Here is a 20,742-nt window from a genome sequence, read left to right as displayed (position 1 = left end):
AGTCAGCACAGAAGACTGGAATGACTATACTGGTATAAGATTAAGTATAATATTAATAGATGTGAAGAAAAACAGTATTATTAAAGATAAGCAGGAATATTTCATAATGGTAGAAGTCCTCAGGAAGACAAAGTAATCATAAGCATGTACACACAATGACAATGTTTTAAAATACATGAAGCAAAATTGGACAGCACTGAAGACAGATTCCCACAGATTTTAATAACTCCTCTCTCAGCAGTATATAATAGAATTGGACAAAACATCCGTCAAGACACAGATAATCTGAACAAAATTATCAACCACCTTATATTAATTAATATTTGTAATTTGGAAGCAACATAAGTGCCCATCAACAGATGAATGGATAAAGAAAATGTGGTACATATACACAATGGAGTACTATTCAGCCAAAAAAAATGAGGGCCGGGCGCAGTGGCTCACGCCTGTAATCTCAGCACTTTGGGAGGCAAAGGAGGGCGGATCACGAGGTCAGGAGATTGAGACCATCACGGTTAACACAGTGAAACTCTGTCTCTACTAAAAATACAAAAAATTAGCCGGGAGTGGTGGCAGGTGCCTGTAGTCCCAGCTACTCAGGAGGCTGAGGCAGAGAATCACTTGAATCTGGGAGGCGAGACTTGCAGTGAGCCGAGATTGTGCCCCTGCACTCCAGCATGGCGACACAGCGAGACTCTGTCTCAAAAACAAACAAACAAAAAAATTAGCCGGGCATGGCAGCATGCACCTGTAATCCCAGCTACTCTGGGGCTGAGGCAGGAGAATCTCTTGAACTCGGGAGGCAGAGTTTGCAGTAAGCCGAGATCACACCATTGCACTCTAGCCTGGGTGACAGAGCAAGACTCCATCTCAAAAAAAAAAAAAAAGAATGAGATTCTGTCATTTGCAACAATGTGGATGGAAATGGAAGTCATTATGTTAAGTGAAATAAGCTAGGCACAGAAAGACAAATATCACATGTTCTTACTTATTTGTGGGATCTAAAAATCAACACAGTTTAACTCATGGAGATAGAGAGTAGAAAGATGATTACCAGAGGCTGGGAAGGGTGGCTAGGGAGTAGAGGGAAATGGAGATGGTTAATGGGTACAAAAAAATAGAAAGAACAAATAAGACCTACTATTTGACAGCGCAACAGGGTGACTATAGACAATAATAACTTAATTGTACATTTTAAAATAACTTGAAGAGTGTAACTGGATTGTTTGTACCTCAAAGGATAAATGCTTGAGGGAATGAAGATCCCATTCTCCAAGATGTGCTTATTTCACATCGCATGCCTGTATCAAAATATCTCATGTACCCCAAAAATATATGCACCTACTATGTACCAGTAAAAATTAAAAATTAAATTGAATTTTTAAAAAATTTAACATTTATAGAATATTATACCCAATGACTGCAGAATATGTGTTCTTTTCAAGTGCACAAAGTTATGTACCATATGCTGGGCCATAAACTACGTCTCAATAAATTGAAATGGATTGAAATTATACAGATATATTCAGACACACATGCACAAATTCATCCTTACACACTCTCTGTGGATTTGTTCCTACTTCTTTCAAGCATCTACTGATATTGATACATGATAGTAGAGAAGAAGCCACACGTCAATCAAAATATAGATAATCTACTGTAGCAAACCAAGAATTGATAGCAAATATATCAAGCTTGGATAAGCTTGCATTTTCTCTAAGCAGAACACAAAAAATCCCTACTTAAAAGATGATCACTACCCAAACGATGCCATGGAGAAAATATAAAAACACTATCCCATTTTCTGATGAAGCATCTACACTGTCTTTTACAGAATTTCTCACGGAAGTTTAAAGTAAAACCCTCATCCAAAAAAACAAAGCTGCCCTTTGAAAATGCTTTTTTTTTTTTTTTTTTTTCATCCAAAAAAACAAAGCTGCCCTTTGAAAATGCTTTTTTTTTTTTTTTTTTTGAGACAGAGTCTCATTCTGTCACCCAGACTGGAGTGCAGTGGTGCGATCCCAGTTCACTGCAACCTCCACCTCCCGGGTTCAAGCGATTTTATGCCTCAGCCTCCCAAGTATCTGGATTACAGGTGCCCACCAACACACCCTGCTAATTTCTGTAATTTTAGTAGAGGCAGGGTTTTGCCACGTTGGCCAGGCTGGTATCAAACTCCTGACTGCAAGTGATCCACCCACCCTCGGTCTCCCAAAGTTCTGGGATTACAGGTGTTAGCCACTGATTCTGGCCTGAAAATGTTCTTCTAATCAACATAAACAGTCACCTGGTGATCGAGGCCCTCCCAGGCTTCTCTCAACTGTAAATGATCCTTGTCCAGCTCATCCGGATCCCATTTTATTGACAGGACATCCAAAAAGGACTTTTTTTCTTCATTGAATGACTCCATAAAGGACAGCAGGCTCTACAATTAGAAGAGTATTTTAAAGACTGAAAATGTTTAATTCCATTTATATCATATAATCTGTTATTTTGAGGTCTATAGGTATAGGATATATTTAAGTTTTTACTTAAAGGTAAAATCCCCTGAATCCAGTATCCCCTCTCTGCTCTGATTTCCTTCTTCAGTGCACTGTGATAACTGGACACCAGCATAATGTCATACACCTCACTCTGTGCTTTGTGTCGGTATTGTTGGATTTCTACTGGAATGGAGCAGCAAGGTCACTGGGTTACAGGACAGATCATGATGCCACATGGAAAATATGAGTTTGTTTGTTCTCCCCAAGTATGCGCTCACAACAAAATAAGAATGAATGAATGTGAAAATTATATGATAGCAGTAGTCATATTATAAGCAATTTTCAAAGTGTTCATGAATAACTGGGCTTCAGCTTCTTCTTCTCAATTCATTTTATATAAACTTTGAAAAACACTTTGCCTTCAAATATTTAATAAGTAAAGCTTTTTCTTGGTTCACATTTGTGTGAAATACGAGTATTTAAGAGTTACCAGGCCAGGTGCGGTGGCTCACGCCTGTAATCCCAGCACTTTGGGAGGCCGAGGTGGGTGGATCACAAGGTCAAGAGATTGAGACCATCCTGGCCAACATAGTGAAAAACCATCTCTACTAAAAATACAAAAATTAGCTGGGCGTGGTGGCGCACACCTATAGTCCCAGCTACTCAAGAGGCTGAAGTGGGAGGATGGCTTCAGCCCAGGAGGCAGAGGTTGCAGTGAGCCGAGATCGCACCACTGCACTCCACTGTCTCAAAAAAAAAAAAAAAAAAAAGAGTTATCAATTGGCCAGGCACTGTGGCTCACGACTGTAATCCTAGCAATTTGGGAGGCTGAGGCAGGTGCACCATTTGAGCCCAGGAGTTCAAAACTAGCCTGGGCAACATGGCAAAACTCCGTATCGACCAAAAATACAAAAAATTAGCTAGGCATGGTGGCACACACCTATAGTCCCAGCTACTCAAGAGGCTGAAGTGGGAGGATGGCTTCAGCCCAGGAGGCAGAGGTTGCAGTGATTGGGCCACTGCATCACAGCCTGGGAGACAGACAGATATCCTGTCTCAGGAAAAAAAAAAAAAAAAAAGAGTTATCAATTACATGGGTTTTTTTTTTTTCTTTTTTTGGAGACAGGATCTGGCTCTATTGCCCAGGTTGACGTTCAGTGGCATGATGTTGGCTCACGGCAACCTCTGCCTCCTGGGCTCAAGTGATCCTCCCACCTCAGTCTCCCGAGCAGCTGGCACTACAGGGGTGCACCACCACGTCCGGCTAATTTTTTTTTTTTCTGGTATTTTTTGTAGAGACAGGGTTTCACTATGTTGTCCAGGCTGGTTTTGAACTCCGGGGCTCAAGTGATCCACCTGCCTCACCTCCCAAAGTGCTGAGATGACAGACATGAGCCACTGCAACTGGCCATAGTTAACTACTCAGCTCCGGGGTTGTAGTGTGAAAGTAGCTACTGACAATATATAAATAGGTGTGGCTCTGTTCCAGTAACATTTTATTCACAAAATGGGCCAACCTCTGCTCTAGAACCATACTGTTCAAATGCTGTTCCAAGGATCAGCATTAATGTTTCAAATGTCATTTAAAACATTATCCAGAATTATTGACAGCATTTTAAATGAAATGTTATGAAAAAGTCAAAGGATAATTTACTTGAATTCTGATAATTAATGACTTCATAAAACCTTCTATTTAGGAAACCTGAATCTGTGATACATTATTAAATCAAAGACATATGTGAGAACAATGCACTTTCAGTAAAAGATGAGCACTTTGTCGAGAAAAAAATCTTAGACCAGAGCTAAGGGAAGAAGGTCAAGAAGCCTGTGCAGTTCAGACCAAAGGAAGAAAAAGATGTTTGATCCCTTCCTTCCCTGATGCTTCCAAAGCAAAAAGGAAAGTATGGCCAGCAAGTTGCACAACCCACTGAATGTTACAGTTGAAAGGCTGGACTTATCCAACTCTTTGACTTAACAGACATGGAGGCCTAGAGGTGCTAAGTGCTATGTAGGTACCTGACAGTATCTGCAGCTTGTTCAGGACAGAGCACTGGGGAGAAGCACAGCACTGCATAGACAATGGGCTCTAAGAAACAGGACTGAGGAACCTTTGCTTTGTTTCCTGTTAAGTCTCTTTCAAGGCTGTACAGTGAATAACTACTTACCCCAGAGAAGCATCACAATGCAAAAACAGCTAGGACTTTAAAGCTAGACTTCCATTCAAGTCCCATCTCTACCCTTTTAGTAGCCATGTAATCTTAAATAAGCCACTTATTATCTTCATCTGTAAAACTGGAATAATACCAAGCTCAGCAAGATATTTTAACATGTGAAATGCAAATCAGCAAGGTATCTGCTACGTAGAAAATGTTCAACATGGCCAGGTGTGGTGCCTCACGCCTGTAATGCCAGCACTTTAGGAGGCTGAGGCAGGTGGATCACTTGAGGTCAGGAGTTCGAGACCAGCCTGGCCAACATGGTGAAAACCCGTCTCTACTAAAAATACAAAAATTAGCTGGGCCTGGTGGCAGGTGCCTGTAATTCCAGCTACTCCAGAGACTGAAGCATGAGAATCGCTTGAACCCAGGAGGCAGAGATTGTAGTGAGCCAAGATCGCGCCACTGTACTTGAGCCTGGGCCACAGCGCAAGATTCTGCCTCAAAAAAAAAAAAAAAAGGAAATGCTCAATATGTGGTAATAATCACAGCTGTCATTATTTCTCAAAGGACTCTCAGTTCAGGCTCTCTATTCATTCTAAAAAGCATGTTCTGGGGCTGGGTGCTGTGGCTCACGCCTATAATCCCAGCACTTTGGGACACCAAGGCAGGTGGATCACCTGAGGTCAGGAGTTCAAGACTAGCCTGACCAACATGGAGAAACCCCGTCTCTACTAAAAATACAAAATTAGCTGGGCGTGGTGGTGCATGCCTGTAACCCCAGCTACTTGGGAGACTGAAGCAGGAGAATTGCTTGAACCCAGGAGGCAGAGGTTGTGGTGAGCCGAGATCACGCCACTGCATTCCAGCCTCGGCAACAAGAGCGAAACTCTGTCTCAAAAAATAAAAATAAAAATAAAAATAAAATAAAAAGCATGTTCTGCTTTAAACCAGGGACTGGAAAACTTTTACTGTAAGGGGCAAGACAGTAAATATCTCAGGCTTTAAGAGCCATATGGTCTCTATCACGACTACTCAACTCTGGGGTTATAGTGTGAAAGTAGTGACTGGCAATGCTTAAATGGTGTAGCTCTGTTCCAACAACATTTTATTTACAAAATGGGCCAACCCCTGCTCCAGAACCATGCTGCTCAAAGTACTCCAAAAACGAGCAGAATCAACATCATCTGAGACCTTGTTAGAAATGCAAAAACTCAGGCCCTGCCCCCGGAATTACTGAACCAGAATGTGCATTTTAACAGGACTACCCCAGTGAATCACATGCACCTTAGTTTCTGAAGTACAGTGCTACAATTCAGCCTTAAAACCTTCAGTGAATTTAATATTTAAAATACTTAACCCTGAAAGAGTTTTCTAAAAACACACTTACTGCTCATCCCTTAAAAAGTAAATTACAAACAGCTGTTTAAAATCATACTTACATTATACTTTTTAAAGTAGGTATCATTTTCTGGATCCTTTAGCAACTTCTGTAGTTTTTCCTTTTGCAGAGTTAACCAGACCAGAGCATCTTTCACCTTTCCCTGTATTTTACACACACACAATTAAACTATATTTTAAACAGACTTGGTTTTTTAACAAAAAAAATTAACAACTTGAAACAGCAGTGAAATAATGCCATCATTACACACCAATGATTCATTATGCCAAAGAGTAATATCACTTGTTCACATAACACCTTAAATTTTAAACCAGATTGGAACTAGCATCTGAACATGACAATGTGCTAAAGAAATGGGCAAGCAATGCACCCCCTCCCCCATTTTGGCTTGGAGAACATTATTCTAAATCATTTCTTTATAGCAGGCATTTCAGAAGACTGCCTTCCAATAAATCGAAATATGGGGTAATTCAAGAGATGTTCACACCCTGCAGAAACACTGACATCAAAAATAACTCAAACACTTTCGAGAGCCTAAAAATAACAGTACCAAAGGTTTTTAGCTATGGTATCATCAAGATATGAACAACAATTACTTTTTCCGTAGATTCTTGCTTAGGTGGTAAACTTGCTTACATTTGGAAGCCAATTTTACCGCTATAGGACAAAGAAGTTATATCTTATTTCCACCCTTCTTTAACCTTCATTTACTTTGTGTTTTCCTATTAAGCAAAAGTTTTCTAATATTTTTGCACTCAATTTCATGGACAGTTGAATCTTGCATTTTATTTTTTTAATATGAAAATTAATTAGAAAAGAATAGCTCCTCAGCAGGCCAGAAATAAGTGAACTGAATTATAAGCCTGCATCTCAGCTTGAGACTCTCTTCCAGAGTCAGCAGCAATCTGGCTTATTGCCTCAAACTTAACAGCTGGAAAAACATAGGCCCAATTTGTCAAATAAAATGCATGTAAACATGTCTGAAAATGCATGCAAACATGTGGTTTAAAATACTTTTTTAAGTAATATTCTCAAACATTTTACTAAATTCACAGCACTCATTTATCATCTTAGAAGCAGAATAAGCGTTTCTTTTCAGCTCAGCAATTTTTATGAAGTTTCCACCCACACTATTTTGTGTACTCACTGAAAGTAAAGGAGAAAAACTGAATAATCAAATGGCAATCTAATAGTTATGCAAGGCTGGGCGCAGTGGCTCACACCTACAATCCCAAGCACTTTGGGAGGCCAAGGCAGGTAGATCACTTTAGGCCAAGAGTTTGAGACCAGCCTGGCCAACATGGTGAAATCCTGTCTCCATTAAAAATACAAAAATTAGCCAGGCAGGATGGTCCACGCCTGTAATCCCAGCTATCGGGAGTCTGAGGCACGAGAATCATTTGAGCCTGGCAGGCAGAGGTTGCAGTGAGCCAAGATCACGCCACTGTACTCTAGCCTGGATAACAGAGTGAGACTCTATCTAAACAAACAAACAAACAAACAAACAATAGTAATTCAGGAGTATATCAACAAATAGGGATTAACAATAGAATACAACACTTCCATTTATATGAATCACACAATTTCATTTATATGAAGCTAAAGAATAGACAAACTGGAAATGTGCTAAAATTAGATGATGGTGAAGGTTGCCCAATCATGTAAATACACCAACAACCATTGAAACAAACGTATTAAATAGATGAATTTTATGGTATATAAATTATATCTCAATAAAGGTAATAAATATTATAATACATAAAAATTTGATAGGCCAGGCACAGTGGCTCACTCCTATAATCCCAGCACTCTGGGAGGCCAAGATGGGTGGATCACTTGAAGTTAGGAGTTCAAGACCAGCCTGGTCAACATGGTGAAACCCGTCTCTACCAAATATACAAAAATCAGCTGAGTATGGTGGCACGTGCCTATAATTTCAGCTACTTGGGAGGCTGAGGTATGATAATCACTTGAATGGGAAGACAGATGTTACTGTAAGCCAAGATCATGCCACTGCACTCCAACCTGGGCGACAGAGTGAGACTCTGTCTCAAAAAAAATAAATAAATAAAAAATAAAAAAATAGAATATTATAATAAACAAAAATTTTATATCTTTAGATTTTTAAAAGTTTAACTTCATTTGTCTTATATAGTGCCTATCGGAAAGTTGTTTCAGATAATTCAGTAAAGTTTAATAAATTATCTCTTTGAACCTAAAAAAAAAAAAAAAAAAAAAAGAACATTCAACACTAACCTACAGTAACAGAAATTAGAATGCTGGTTGCCTGGGGTAGGAAGTAGAGACAGAAAAGGTGCCCAATGGAATATTCTGGGTACCAGATATGTTTTATATCATGATTGAAGTATGATTTACAGGGGTGTATGCTCATTCAACTGTACATTTAAGTTCTGTATGCAAATTATATTTTGCTTTTAAAAATTAAACCATTAGCAGGATACAACTAAAATGAGCTTGACTTATGCATATGAAAACATACCCGAGCCTCCTCTCCAGTCCCAGGTGCATCTTTGGAATACTGCAGAAACTGTGCCACATAGGTCATGATGGACTTTTCATCAGGATCAACAACGTCCACATCTGCAAGATACACCACACTATCGATTAGCTGTTATACATTTGCTATAATGAATATTCAAGAATGGGCTATGCCATAGCCTCTGCCATTTAGTTCACAGGCTCTGGAAATGCACCAAAGTAGTCACCCAGCCATCCAATCTCTGTTTACTCAGCCTTGCTGCAAGACTGTGCAGTGGCTAAGAGCTTAGATCTATACACAGAGATAGCTGGGGGGTTAAATCCTGACACTAGTATGTGCACAGTCTCAGTTTTCTAATAATAAAGTCTCACTATGGGGGTATGTCTGAGGGCATAAGTAGTCAGAGAGGATGAAGAGGAGAAAATAAAGCATTCCTCTTTCTAGACACATGGTGCAGAAATTCCTCCAGGAATGCAGGAACATACAGCAATTAGAATGCATTCCTGACACCTTGGTCTTGGCATGTGTGCAGTAAAGCATCTCCAAAAGCATATATTGTATGGAAAGCTTATCTAAGACATTCACAGAGTTTGTTCATTCATTCATAGAACAAGTAAATCTACTGAGAGCCTTCTACGGGCCAGGCTTTGTGTTGCATTAAGAGTCCATCGTGAAATAAGTCTGTAAAATGCTGAATTAAACAAAATTTTAAAGACTACAAACTCCTATTTATCTTATTTTTTATTTATTTTAGACACGGTCTCTCTATGTTGTCCAGGCTGGTCTCAAACTCCTGGCCTCAAGCAGTCTTCCGACCTCAGCCTCACAAGTAGCTAGCATAAGACACTGTGCCAGGCATATAAATTCTGTAAAGTACAGAACTTCTCCAGGCATCTAATAAGTGAAAGAGATCATAAAATTACAAAAAGCGGGATGCAATATGTCACAGACAAAATGAACACCTAATTTGGAGGTGCTCCTTGACCTAAACAAGCAATAAAGATTATTTAAAAAAAAAAAACTTCAGTTTATTTATTAAGTTAAACTTAAAGCAACAAATATTTACAGAGAGCCAATAACTGTGGGTCACAGGCAGGGGCTACAAGGATATGTAAGGCATGGTCCCTGCCTTTGGAGATCTTATGCTTCAACCCTCTATTCATTCAACTAGTAGATGCTAGATGCCTTAAAACATTATCTGTCCCTCAAGGAGTTTAAGGTTAGGAGAAAAACAAGTAACAAACAAATACAACACACCATGCATGCTTTAGTGAACATATTTACTAGGTTCAATGAGTGCTCTAAGTCACCTGAAGTAGAAAATAAATCAATCCATTTGCAAACAATGTAATTCAAGGCAGTAAGCATATAAAATTAGCAATAAAAAGCTGAGGGTAGGGTTTCAATATAGGAAGAATTTTTAAGAATTAAGTTATTCTATCTTTAACTGAAAAAGATATAAACATCAAGAGATACATAAAATAATGATACTGGCTTATTTAGATATCGCTTTACAAAAACTTCTCATTATATATGAAGCCACGCGTGAAGATTAAATGTGTTAACAATATTATGTCAAAATAGTTCCCTTATTCAAATATGACTAAGGTATTTGGTTTGGATAAATAATCATGATGCATTTCATATTTTTGAGCTATTATTTAAGCCATTTATAATGAATTATGAGCAATTATGCAGAGGAAATTTGTTTTTACTATAGTGTCTATTTCGTTAGTTGCCTGGTTATTCACATATACAAAAATGGAGAAAATATTTTATACTAATAATAAAGATTTGGAGAATCACAATATAAGAAAAGTATTTAAAACAGACAGTCATCAGAAACAGGACAAAAGCATAAGAAAAAATAAAGGAAAAACAAAAGACAATGAAAAGCCAAAAAGAAAAGACAAAAGACAAGGAAAGGGAGAAAAGAAGGTAAAAAAGGAAGGGGGGAAAAAAGATAGGGGTAAAAAGTTAACAAGAATTAGTAACAACCAACATGAAGGCAGACCAATGTCCAAACTATAGAAATACAGCTGTAGGCAGACCAAGCATGGTGGCTTAAGCCTGTAATCCTAGCACTTTGTGAGGCCGAGGCGGCAAATCACCTGAGGTCAGGAGTACTAGACCATCCTGGCCAACAGGGCAAAACCCTCTCTCTACTAAAAATGCGAAAATTAGCCAGGCATGGTGGCACATGTCTATAATCCCAGCTACTTGGGAGCCTGAGGCAGAAGAATTGCTTGAACCCAGGAGGCGAAGGTTGCAGTGAGCCAAGATTGAGCCACTGCACTCCAGCCTGGGAGACAGAGCAAGATACTCCAATCTCTAAATAAATAAATAAATAAATAAATAAATAAGGCTGTAAGCTCACATACAAGTTCTAAGTTCAAATTAGGCTGTGAGCTTATAAATATCACCTAAATTCAACTCTTACCAAAACCTGAAGTCCACAGAGGCTAAATACCGGTAGCAAAGAGCACAGGTAGCAGCCAGATCTTGGTTTCTAATACCATTCTCCAATAAAAAGAGCCAGGGCTCCTTGGAGAAATGACGATCCTAAGACTGGGGCAGGAAATACACAAGATGAGCCTGCAGCATCTTGTCAGGCCAGAAAGTAAGAAAATGCTCAAAAACAAACAAGCAAACCCCATACTGATGGGGACATATCAAAGGAGCACAGGAGCCAACTAAAGAGCTCCTACTGGCCAAAACTTTGAGTGTAAAGAGACTTTTAAAAAAATTGACCCTTAAAATAAACATAGTAGTACAATAAGCCCATACTGATATAAATAAATGACTGAATAAATAAGTAAATGGGGGAGAATAGACAAATTTCTGGGCAGAAGAACTTCAAATAATTTACATAGATAATCTGCCATCAAGGAGAGTGAGTGTAACTCTCCCAAGTGTGGGCTATGCAGTGATTTCCCTCCAAAGAGCACAGTATGGAAAGAAGTGGGAGAAAAGAGTAACTTCACCATGAGAACTCTGATCAGCACTAGCTCGGCCAGATGAGGCAGTAACTGGGATTATAGGCGCACCACCACGCCCAGCTAATTTTGTATTTTTAGTAGAGACGGGGTTTCACCATGCTGGCCAGGCTAGGTCTTGAACTCCTTACCTCGTGTCTGCCCACCTCGGTCTCCCAAAGTGCTGGGATTACAGGCATGAGACACAGCGCCCTGCTGAAAGTTTATTTAAAAATACAAAAAGAGGCCAGGCGTGGTGGCTCACGTCTGTAATCCCGGCACTTTGGGAGGCTGAGGTGGCCCAATGCTTGAAGCCAGGAGTTCAAGACCAGCCTGGACAACATAGTAAAACCCCATCTCTACTAAAAACACAAAAATTCGCCAGGCACAGTGGCACACACCAGTAGACCCAGCTACTCAGAAGGCTGAGGTAGGAGAATCACTTGAACCAAGGAGATGGAGGCTATGGTGAGGCAAGATCACACCACTGTACTCCAGCTTGGGAGTCTCAAAAAAAAATAAAAATACAAACAAATTAGCCGGGCGTGGTGGCGCACACCTGTAGTCCCAGCTACTCAAGAGGTTGAGGCACAAGAATCACTTGAACCAAGGAGATGGAGGCTGTGGTGAGGCAAGATCACACCACTGCACTCCAGCTTGGGAGACTGAGTGAGACTCTGTCTCAAAAAAAATAAAAATACAAAAAATTAGCCAGGCATGGTGGCGCACACCTGTAGTCCCAGCTACTCAAGAGGCTAAGGCACAAGAATCGCTGTAACCCAGGAGGTGGAGGTTGCAGTGAGCCAATATTGCTGGGCAACAGAGCAAGACTCATTCCAAAAAAAAAAAAAGGAATGAAGTATTGATACATGCCACAACATAGATAACCTTGGAGATATTTTGCTAAGTTAAAGAAGCCAGTCACAAAGACTGTGTATTGTATAATTCCGTATATGTGAAATGTAATTAGAAAGTACTGGGGCATGAGGGGGGTTGGAGGCAAATGGAGAGTAATTGCTGATGGTCACAGGAGTTCCTTTGGGGATGACAAACATGTTCTAAAATGAACGGTGATGATGACTGAACAATTTTGTGAATACAGTTCTCCTTGGTATCCACAGGAACTGCTTCCAGGACTCATCTCTAGATTGCTTTTAATATCCAATACAATGTAAATGCTATGTAAATAGCTGTTATACATTTGTGTAACATGTATTGTTTAGGGAATAATGACAAGAAAAAAGTCTGTACATGCTCAGGACAGATGCTTTTCTTTTTCCCCAAACATTTTCAATCCATTGTTGGCTGACTCCATGGATATGGAACCCATAGACACGGAGGGCAGGCTGTATACTAGAAACCACTAATTTGTATACTTAAATGGATACATTATATGGTATGTGAATTATCTCTTAATAAAGCGGCTTAAAACGAAAAAGATTAAGTGACAAATCCACAGTCACCTGGGCAGTGAGTGTGCTGGAACTAGCTGACTCACATCAGCTTAAGAGAGTTGATTGCTAAATGTTCAGAAGTTTTTGTAAGCTGGTTGTGAAAAAATCATCAATAAAAATTAAATCATATAAATGCACAAATTATATTAAAAGCATAGGTAATAAATACTCAAAACTTATCACTTCCCAATTATTGTATTATATTTTACTATTATCTATATGCTCCTGAGGCTATCTGTCTATTGTATCTGTGTGACAGAAACAACATATCATGGTGTGGTACTGAACATCTTTTTCTAATTCTGCGTTTAGTGATTGCACATTGGTAACTTGAAAACAGTCATAATGGTAGCATTTATAACACAGAAGTCTGCAAATGAGGGCTTGACTGTTGTTCTGTTAACTGCTAAAAAAAAGATGAATAAAATGTTAATAATGCAGGTAAATCTTAAAAATATGTTCTGTCTAAAGCTGTTAGTTGCGTTGTGAATAGCATCAAAAGTTGAGAAAATATTCTTCTAGTATTCAATTCAGCAAAGAAGCCATTCATGTCACTGAAGAACAAATGAAGTTCTGATATACCTCTTATTCCACTTATTAACATAAAGGAAATTCTAAACTAACATTCATGTCAGAACTACATTTCTTCAGCAAATACAACCCTAAGTCGATTACAGAAGGATACAGAGTTTGGCAAAAATCAACAAAAGCATTTTGGGGCTATATGAAATCTATAAGAAAGCATATCATAAATGTTATAATTATTCATAAAATAATACACATTCCTTAATATCAGTCAAATCTATCATAGTGTAAATGTGTGTATGTTTCCCATTGTTTGGGAGGCCAGTCACTAAACATTTGTATACACACCCCAGTGATAGAGCTGAGACTAGAATTCATACATGCTTGACCTACGCATTCATCATAATTTCCACCAATCCTGTATACCTCTCTTACGACCTTAATGTTTTTTTTAATAGCTTTGGTTATATTATGAAACATTACAATCCAAAGTAAAGTGCTTTTGAGAAAGAAGTAAAATTTTTAAATCTTAATTTTATAAAGTTAAATTATAATTTGATGATGATCTCTGTAAAACTAACCAGTACTCAGGATGTTGTCATTAACAATCCAACACGATTGAGCAGAATCAATGGCCAACCATATAAGGACAGACGGGAAAGCAGCAGTTTCTATTCTCAGATAGGTTTCAGCTTTAACTCAGAGGGAGTGAGGAGAGACATATGACCAACTTTAATTCAAGACTCAGAGAAACATCTTACAAAAGAGATTTAGAATAGAATAATAGAATCAAGAAGAAAAAAACACAGAACATAATAGAAGAAAATCAAGACAGAGGCTCAAATTATTCCCAATAACAGCATTGTTTGCTTTCAGGTGTGGCTTCCCCTGTAATTACTGAAGTTAACCAGTTGGTAGGAATTGTTTAATCATATAAAATTCGATAAACAGTTTAAGTTAAGCCCTCCAGGACTACAATAGAATGCTATTATGTTTATTCATGTATAGATACTATTTTGAAATCAACTTCATGCTAAGCCTTAAAGATTGTTTTAAAAACAAAGTAGCTTTTTTACCTTCCGGTTCCAGCAATCTGGGGATTTTTAATTCTCGTTCTGCAATTCTGAAGGCCTCTCTCAGATTGTCTTTGTTGGATCTATGCTTCACACTCTTCATGTCAATTAGGTCTGGTCGCAAGGCATGAATGATGGCCAAAAAAGCCATCCCATTTCTCCAACTTGACTTAAAATCTGTCACATTGACAGACTCATAGCTATCATAAAAGGACAAAAACATGATAAATACCATTAAAAATAATGTAACATACCCCTCCACTACATTCAATAGTAATTAAAACTTGTCAAATCAAGTAAATTAGATACATCATGCTAGATAAAATTTTTAATCTTGTGATCAAATTAAAGGAAAATGCCAAGCTTGATGAAACTCAAAATACCACAGAACACTGATTCTCAAAATTTGGTTCCTGAGCCAGCAACAACAGTATCACCCAGGGTGCAGGTGTTAGAAATGCAAATTCTCAGGCCAAATCCCACACCTACTGAATCAAACTCTGAAGGTGGGCCTGAAATCTGTGCCTTTAAAAAAGCCCTCCAGGAGATAATGATATTCACCCAAGATGGATGCCCTTCATTACCAAATCTGTTGGCTTAAGCCTGCCTTTAAACTTCTACATACAGGGAAGGTCCCTAACTAGAGGAAATCACTTTCTTTTTCAGTGGGACAAATTAAATGATACATTGTGTGCAATTAATGGCCTGTAGCTCACTAGATAGATAGACCTTGTCACTCCTCTGCTTAAAACCCATCATGACGGATGAATGGATAAACAAAATGTGGTATATACATGCAATGAATATTATTCATCCTTAAAAAGAAGGGAAATTCTGGCTGGGGGTGTTGGCTCACGCCTGCAATCCCAGCACTTTGGGAGGCTGAGGCGGGAGGATCACTTGACACTGAGAGATTGAAGCTGCAGTGAGCTACAATTGCACCACTGCACTCCAGCCTGGCTGACAGAATGAGACTGTCTCAAAAAAAAAAAAAAGGAGGGAAGTTCTGTCACATGCTACAACACGAAGGAACCTTAAAAACCATGCTAAGTGAAATAAGCCAGTCACAAAAGGACAAATACCATATGATTCCACTCATATGAGGTATGTAGAGTAGTCAGATTCATAGGGAAGTAGAATGGTGGTTGCCAGAGGCCAGAGGTTGCAGGTGATGGGGAGTTCTAGTTTAACAGGTACAGTTTCACAAAATGAAAAAAGTTCTGGTGACAGAGAGTGGTGATGGCTAGACAACAATATGAATGTAGTTAGTGCCACTGAACTGCACACTTAAAAAGAGTCAAAGTGGTGGATTTTAGGTTATGTATATTTTATCACAATAAAATCAATCAATCAATCAATCAATCAATCTATCTATCTATCCATCCATCCATCTATCTATCTATCTATCAACATCATTAGCTAGCCATTGTATTTAGAATGACATCTCTCACCCTGGTCTACAGACCCTATGTGATTTGGCCCCTGCCTGCTTTTCTCATCTTTGTATCTCCCCTCTCTTACAGAGTTACAGTCACCAGCCTCGTTCTCGTTTCTCAAAGCCACCCTCCTAGTCACTGTCCTTGGATGCTCCTTCTCATACTTCTTCATAAAGCCTCCACTTGAGGAGTCAGTTCAAAGCCTCTCTGCAGCAAAGCCCTGTCTTACCACCTGCAGTAAAGGAGACACTCTCCCTGCCCTCAACCTTCTTGACCATATCAAAAGTCCTTCACAATCTGCTTGCCAACTGTAATTATCACATTTCTTCATGATGATTCCTGCTTTCCCCATTAGGATGCAAGCCTTTGAGAGCAAGGGCTTTGCCTTTCTTGTTCACCACTGTAGACTCATTCCCCAAACAATGCCTGGCATATAATCAGGGCTTAAGACACATATTTTTTTAAAAATCACTCCATCACTATTCTGTGCTTCACAAGGGATCAGTGAAAGTTCTGCAAAAGGGTATAGTTGGCTGCAACATTTGGGATATATTCTAGAACAACTATCGTGTCCTTTCATATCCCATAAAAAGCACGAAAAAATTCAATAGACTATTTTAAGGTATGAAGCAAATGATAAAAGCTACTCAGGAAACAGGTCTGCTCCAGATGACCTGGGTTTTCCTGTTTACTTAGGGGAAAAAAGTTTAAAACTATGACTGTAATAAACTACATAGCAGTCAGTGATTTTTGTGTTGTCTAACAAACACGTCTGTGGTATCTACTCTACCCAGAAACTGTTCTAAATGCTTTAAAAAAATTAATTCTTATCATGCAGATAACAACCTATGACATATTATTGTTGTTCACATTTTATGACTGAAGAATTGGAACACAAAGAGATTAGGTGTTCAAAGTCACCAGTTAGAAAGTACAGGGCACCAGCACTTCAAATCCAGGTACTCTGACTTTAGAATGTGCAAGACTAAGCTAAACTATTAGGTGGGTGCAAAAGTAATCGCAGTTTTTACCATTAAAAGTAATGGCAAATTGTAATGCTATGGCAAAAGTAATGCAATTACTTTTAAGTAATTAAAAGTAATGGCAAAAACCGCAATCACTTTTGCACCAACCTAATAATAACTAAAGGGATGGTGGCTGCAGCTGAAGGCAGGGCCAGACCTCAGCACCTTGAGTACTGAACCAGCACTGCACTGACTGGCAGGCACTGTACTCAATACTGTGTAGGTCAGCTCTGCACTGATGAGCCAAAGCCAATATCATAAAGATGTTGCTGCCAGACCTTAGAGAGGGCGGAATTAGGCTCCTGGTTGGCAGAACCTACACTCATTTAGATGTGGAGAATGGGGCCTGATTCATCTGTTTCACAAATGAGAAAATACAACATATTACTTACAAAAGAGTCTTATTGAAATAAAACACAAATATTGAAATAATAAAACACAGGATATTGAAATAAAAGTTATATAATACCACCAACGATGGCCAAAACTAGGATAAACCCATGATGAATTACTTAAGAAGAGGTGCTACATTTTAATAAGCTTAGCATAAGCTCTATAGCTGAAAACTAAGAAAGATGGGGAGATGTGAAGAAAAGATAAACTGTGGTAAAATATTTGGGGCTTTGAAAGGACTTTAAGGTTATTTATGCATAAATGAAATAAATCTGAGTAGACACAATAATGCTTTTCACAAATACTGTTCGGGATTTTTAAAATTTAGAAAACTGGAGTACAATTATCTCTAGGAGATTCAAGAAACAATTCATTTAATATACTTTAAACCTCTATATAAGGTTATGTATGTTTACGGCTCTCATAAAATATAGAGAATGAATGACAACTAAAGAAAAGTAAGGCTGGGCCGGGAGCAGTGGTTCACTCCTGTAATCCCAGCACTTTGGGAGGCAGAGGTGGGCAGATCACCTGAGGTCCGGAGTTTGAAACCAGCCTGGGCCAACCTGATGAAACCTCATCTCTACTAAAAATACAAAATCAGCTGGGCATGGTGGTGCACACCTGTAATGCCAACTACTCGGGAGGCTGAGGCAGGAGAATTGCTTGAACTCAGGAGGTGGAGGTTGCAGTGAGCTGAGATCCTGCCACTGCACTCCCGCCTGGGCGACAAGAGCAAAACTCCCTCTCAAAAAAAAGAAAAGTAAGGCTGAAGGCAGAAATTCAGCTCTATCTTGGCCTTTCAACAGGAAGGACTTACTCTGAAGTCCTGCATTTGAAAGGGCTTAGCAACATAGTTATGACCCTATTTACCTAACAATGCTATGATGTGACAAGAAATGCCTTGTGAACTTTACAGTTCTAGTAGAGAGATCTCCTGCATCTACAGTCCTTATTTTTCCTAAGCTCCAGCTCAGACATTGGTTAAAATGGGAAAGTAAATTGTCTCCCAAGAGCAGAAAACATTTTTCTTTCTTTAAAAGAAAAACAAGATATGAGCACTAACTTTCCTTCATTATCCCCAATTTTTAAAAATGCATACTCCAGCCTGGTGTGGTAGCTCACACCTGTAATCCCAGCACTTTCAGAGATGGAGGCAGGTGAATTGCTTGTGTTCACGAGTTTGAAACCAGCCTGGGCAACATGGCAAAACCCCATCTCTACAAAACATACAAAAATTAGCCAGACATGGTGGTGTGTACCTGCAGTCCTAGCTACTCAGGAGGCTAAGGTGGAAGGATCAACTGAGCCTGGGAGGTCAAGGCTGTAGTGAGCCATCATCGCACCACTGCAGTCCAGCCTGGGTGACAAAGTGAGACTGTCTCAAAACGCATACTGTCTGGTCTCTGTGCTTGCTAATTGAGCTGTATTTCTAAACTCTGAGGTCTCTTAATATACTCACATACATCTTCAAGAGATAAGTTTTGTGTGTGTGTGTGTGTGTGTGTGTGTGTGTGTGTGTGTGAGAGAGACAGTGTTTCGCTCTTGTTGCCCAGGCTGCAGTGAAATAGCATGATTTCGGCTCACCACAACCTCCACCTCCCGGGTTCAAGCAATTCTCCTGCCTCAGCCTCCCAAGTAGCTGGGATTACAGGCACGTGCCACCATACCAGGCTAATTTTTCATAGAGACGGGGTTTCGCCATGTTAGCCAGGCTGATCTCAAACTCCTGACCTCAAGTGATCTGCCCGCCTCAGCCTCCCAAAGTGCTGGGATTATAGGAGTGAGCCATCGTGCCTGGCACTTAAATACCACTTTATTTCCATGTAATAATATGCCACCTAAACACAGCAGGTGGGAGTGAGCGAGTTTACCCAGGTGATACCACCTTCCAGCCTTTGAAACGAAACGTGGCTGAGCTCTCGGGCTTCCACATATGGAAGAAGCACTGAGAGGAAGGGGGATAGTGAGAATTTTCATTTTAAGTGAGGGAGGTGTTTGGGTGGTGAGGTGGTGTTGGTTGATACAGTTGCCCTGTGTGTCTCTTAGGATCATAGCAAACTACTTACGTGGCACATTGTTCCTGAGCCCACAAAAGAAGGGCCTTTTTTGCAGACATCTGCCATCTTGCTTGTACTTTGGAGCATTTCTTAGCTGGAGGACTTGAGGTAGGAGAAGAATCAACCACACTCACATCATCCAGGGAAGGCTGATTGTAATTGCAAGGAAGAGTCTGGGCAAGCTTCTCAATCTAAAGAAGGCAAAGTAAGACTTAATGTTTATAAAAGCATAAGTTACCAGCATTGGGCCAAAATTTCCAGTCAAAATAAGACCTAAAAAGCATCCTATGACAGTCATAGTTTACTCCTAGTGAAATGAATACTGGGCAAATCCTTGAATAACAGCATCTGCCATGGGGGCTGCACTTTTGCTTCCTAAGGTATGACTTGGGTCATTCCTTACACTCTCCCAGGCATGTTGCCCCACACTGAGGGATGTCCCTCATCGATGCATCCCCCTGAAGTACTTATGGAGCACTTCACTGTAGCTTAACGCCTGTCAAATGAATTTAACTGAACCAAATTGAGCTCCTAGTCTAGAGTATCTTGAGAGACTGGATCAAGTGAAATGCATCCATTAAGGACAAATGTACACATCAAAAAAAAGATAGTCAAACACATGGATAGACAAGTCCAGAGGAAACAAATAAAACTGCCATTAAATCTATGAAAAACAATTGCATTTGTAATTTAAGAAATTTAAACGTATACAGCAAAAGGATAGCTTTTACTATATTGTACAGGCAAAATAAATGTAAAGGCAATATCCAGCGATGGTCAAAGTATGAGAAACTAGATATTTTTATATTGCTAGTAAATGTACAAATTGGCTCAATTTTTTTGGAGGGCGATATGGTATCTATCCAAAACTTTAAAAGATAAATCCATAAACATAGAAGTATTTAATACATTTCTCTCAACAAATGACAGACTAATCAGACAATCAATAATAACAGATGTCAACAACACAATTAACAAACTTGATCTGATTAGCATTGATCCGGTAAGCACTACGCCAACATTGCTTTCACGAGCGTACAGAACATTTACTGAAACTGACCATGCTGCACCGTAAATCAAGCTGCAGCAATTTTGAAAGACTGAAATCATTCAGAGTATGTTCTCTGACCACATTGAAATTCTAGTCAGCAGCAAAGATATAACAGACAAAATCTCCAAATATTCAGAAATTAAGATAAATATATATATATACACACACACACATACATACATACATATATATATATATATATATATTTT

At 39.2% G+C, this 20,742-nt stretch overlaps 1 protein-coding gene across 1 annotated transcript in view; it reads right to left on the bottom strand.

Moving 5' to 3' along the window:
* Positions 1-20,742, bottom strand: part of SYNE2 (spectrin repeat containing, nuclear envelope 2) — a 405,169-nt gene that overhangs the window by 254,982 nt on the left and 129,445 nt on the right. The window contains exons 7-11 of the mRNA XM_011978327.1: positions 19,492-19,673; positions 14,572-14,768; positions 8,542-8,642; positions 6,082-6,183; positions 2,288-2,425 (exon numbers count right to left, since the gene is read on the bottom strand). Coding sequence (XP_011833717.1) covers positions 2,288-2,425; positions 6,082-6,183; positions 8,542-8,642; positions 14,572-14,768; positions 19,492-19,673 — 720 coding nt within the window. The remainder of the gene's footprint in view (positions 1-2,287; positions 2,426-6,081; positions 6,184-8,541; positions 8,643-14,571; positions 14,769-19,491; positions 19,674-20,742) is intronic.

This window comes from Mandrillus leucophaeus, unplaced genomic scaffold (genome assembly GCF_000951045.1).
Source record: "Mandrillus leucophaeus isolate KB7577 unplaced genomic scaffold, Mleu.le_1.0 Scaffold192, whole genome shotgun sequence".
NCBI classification, from domain to species: domain Eukaryota; kingdom Metazoa; phylum Chordata; class Mammalia; order Primates; family Cercopithecidae; genus Mandrillus; species Mandrillus leucophaeus.
Note: the sequence above shows the minus strand (reverse complement) of the source record. Positions and strands in the feature narration are given on the sequence as shown.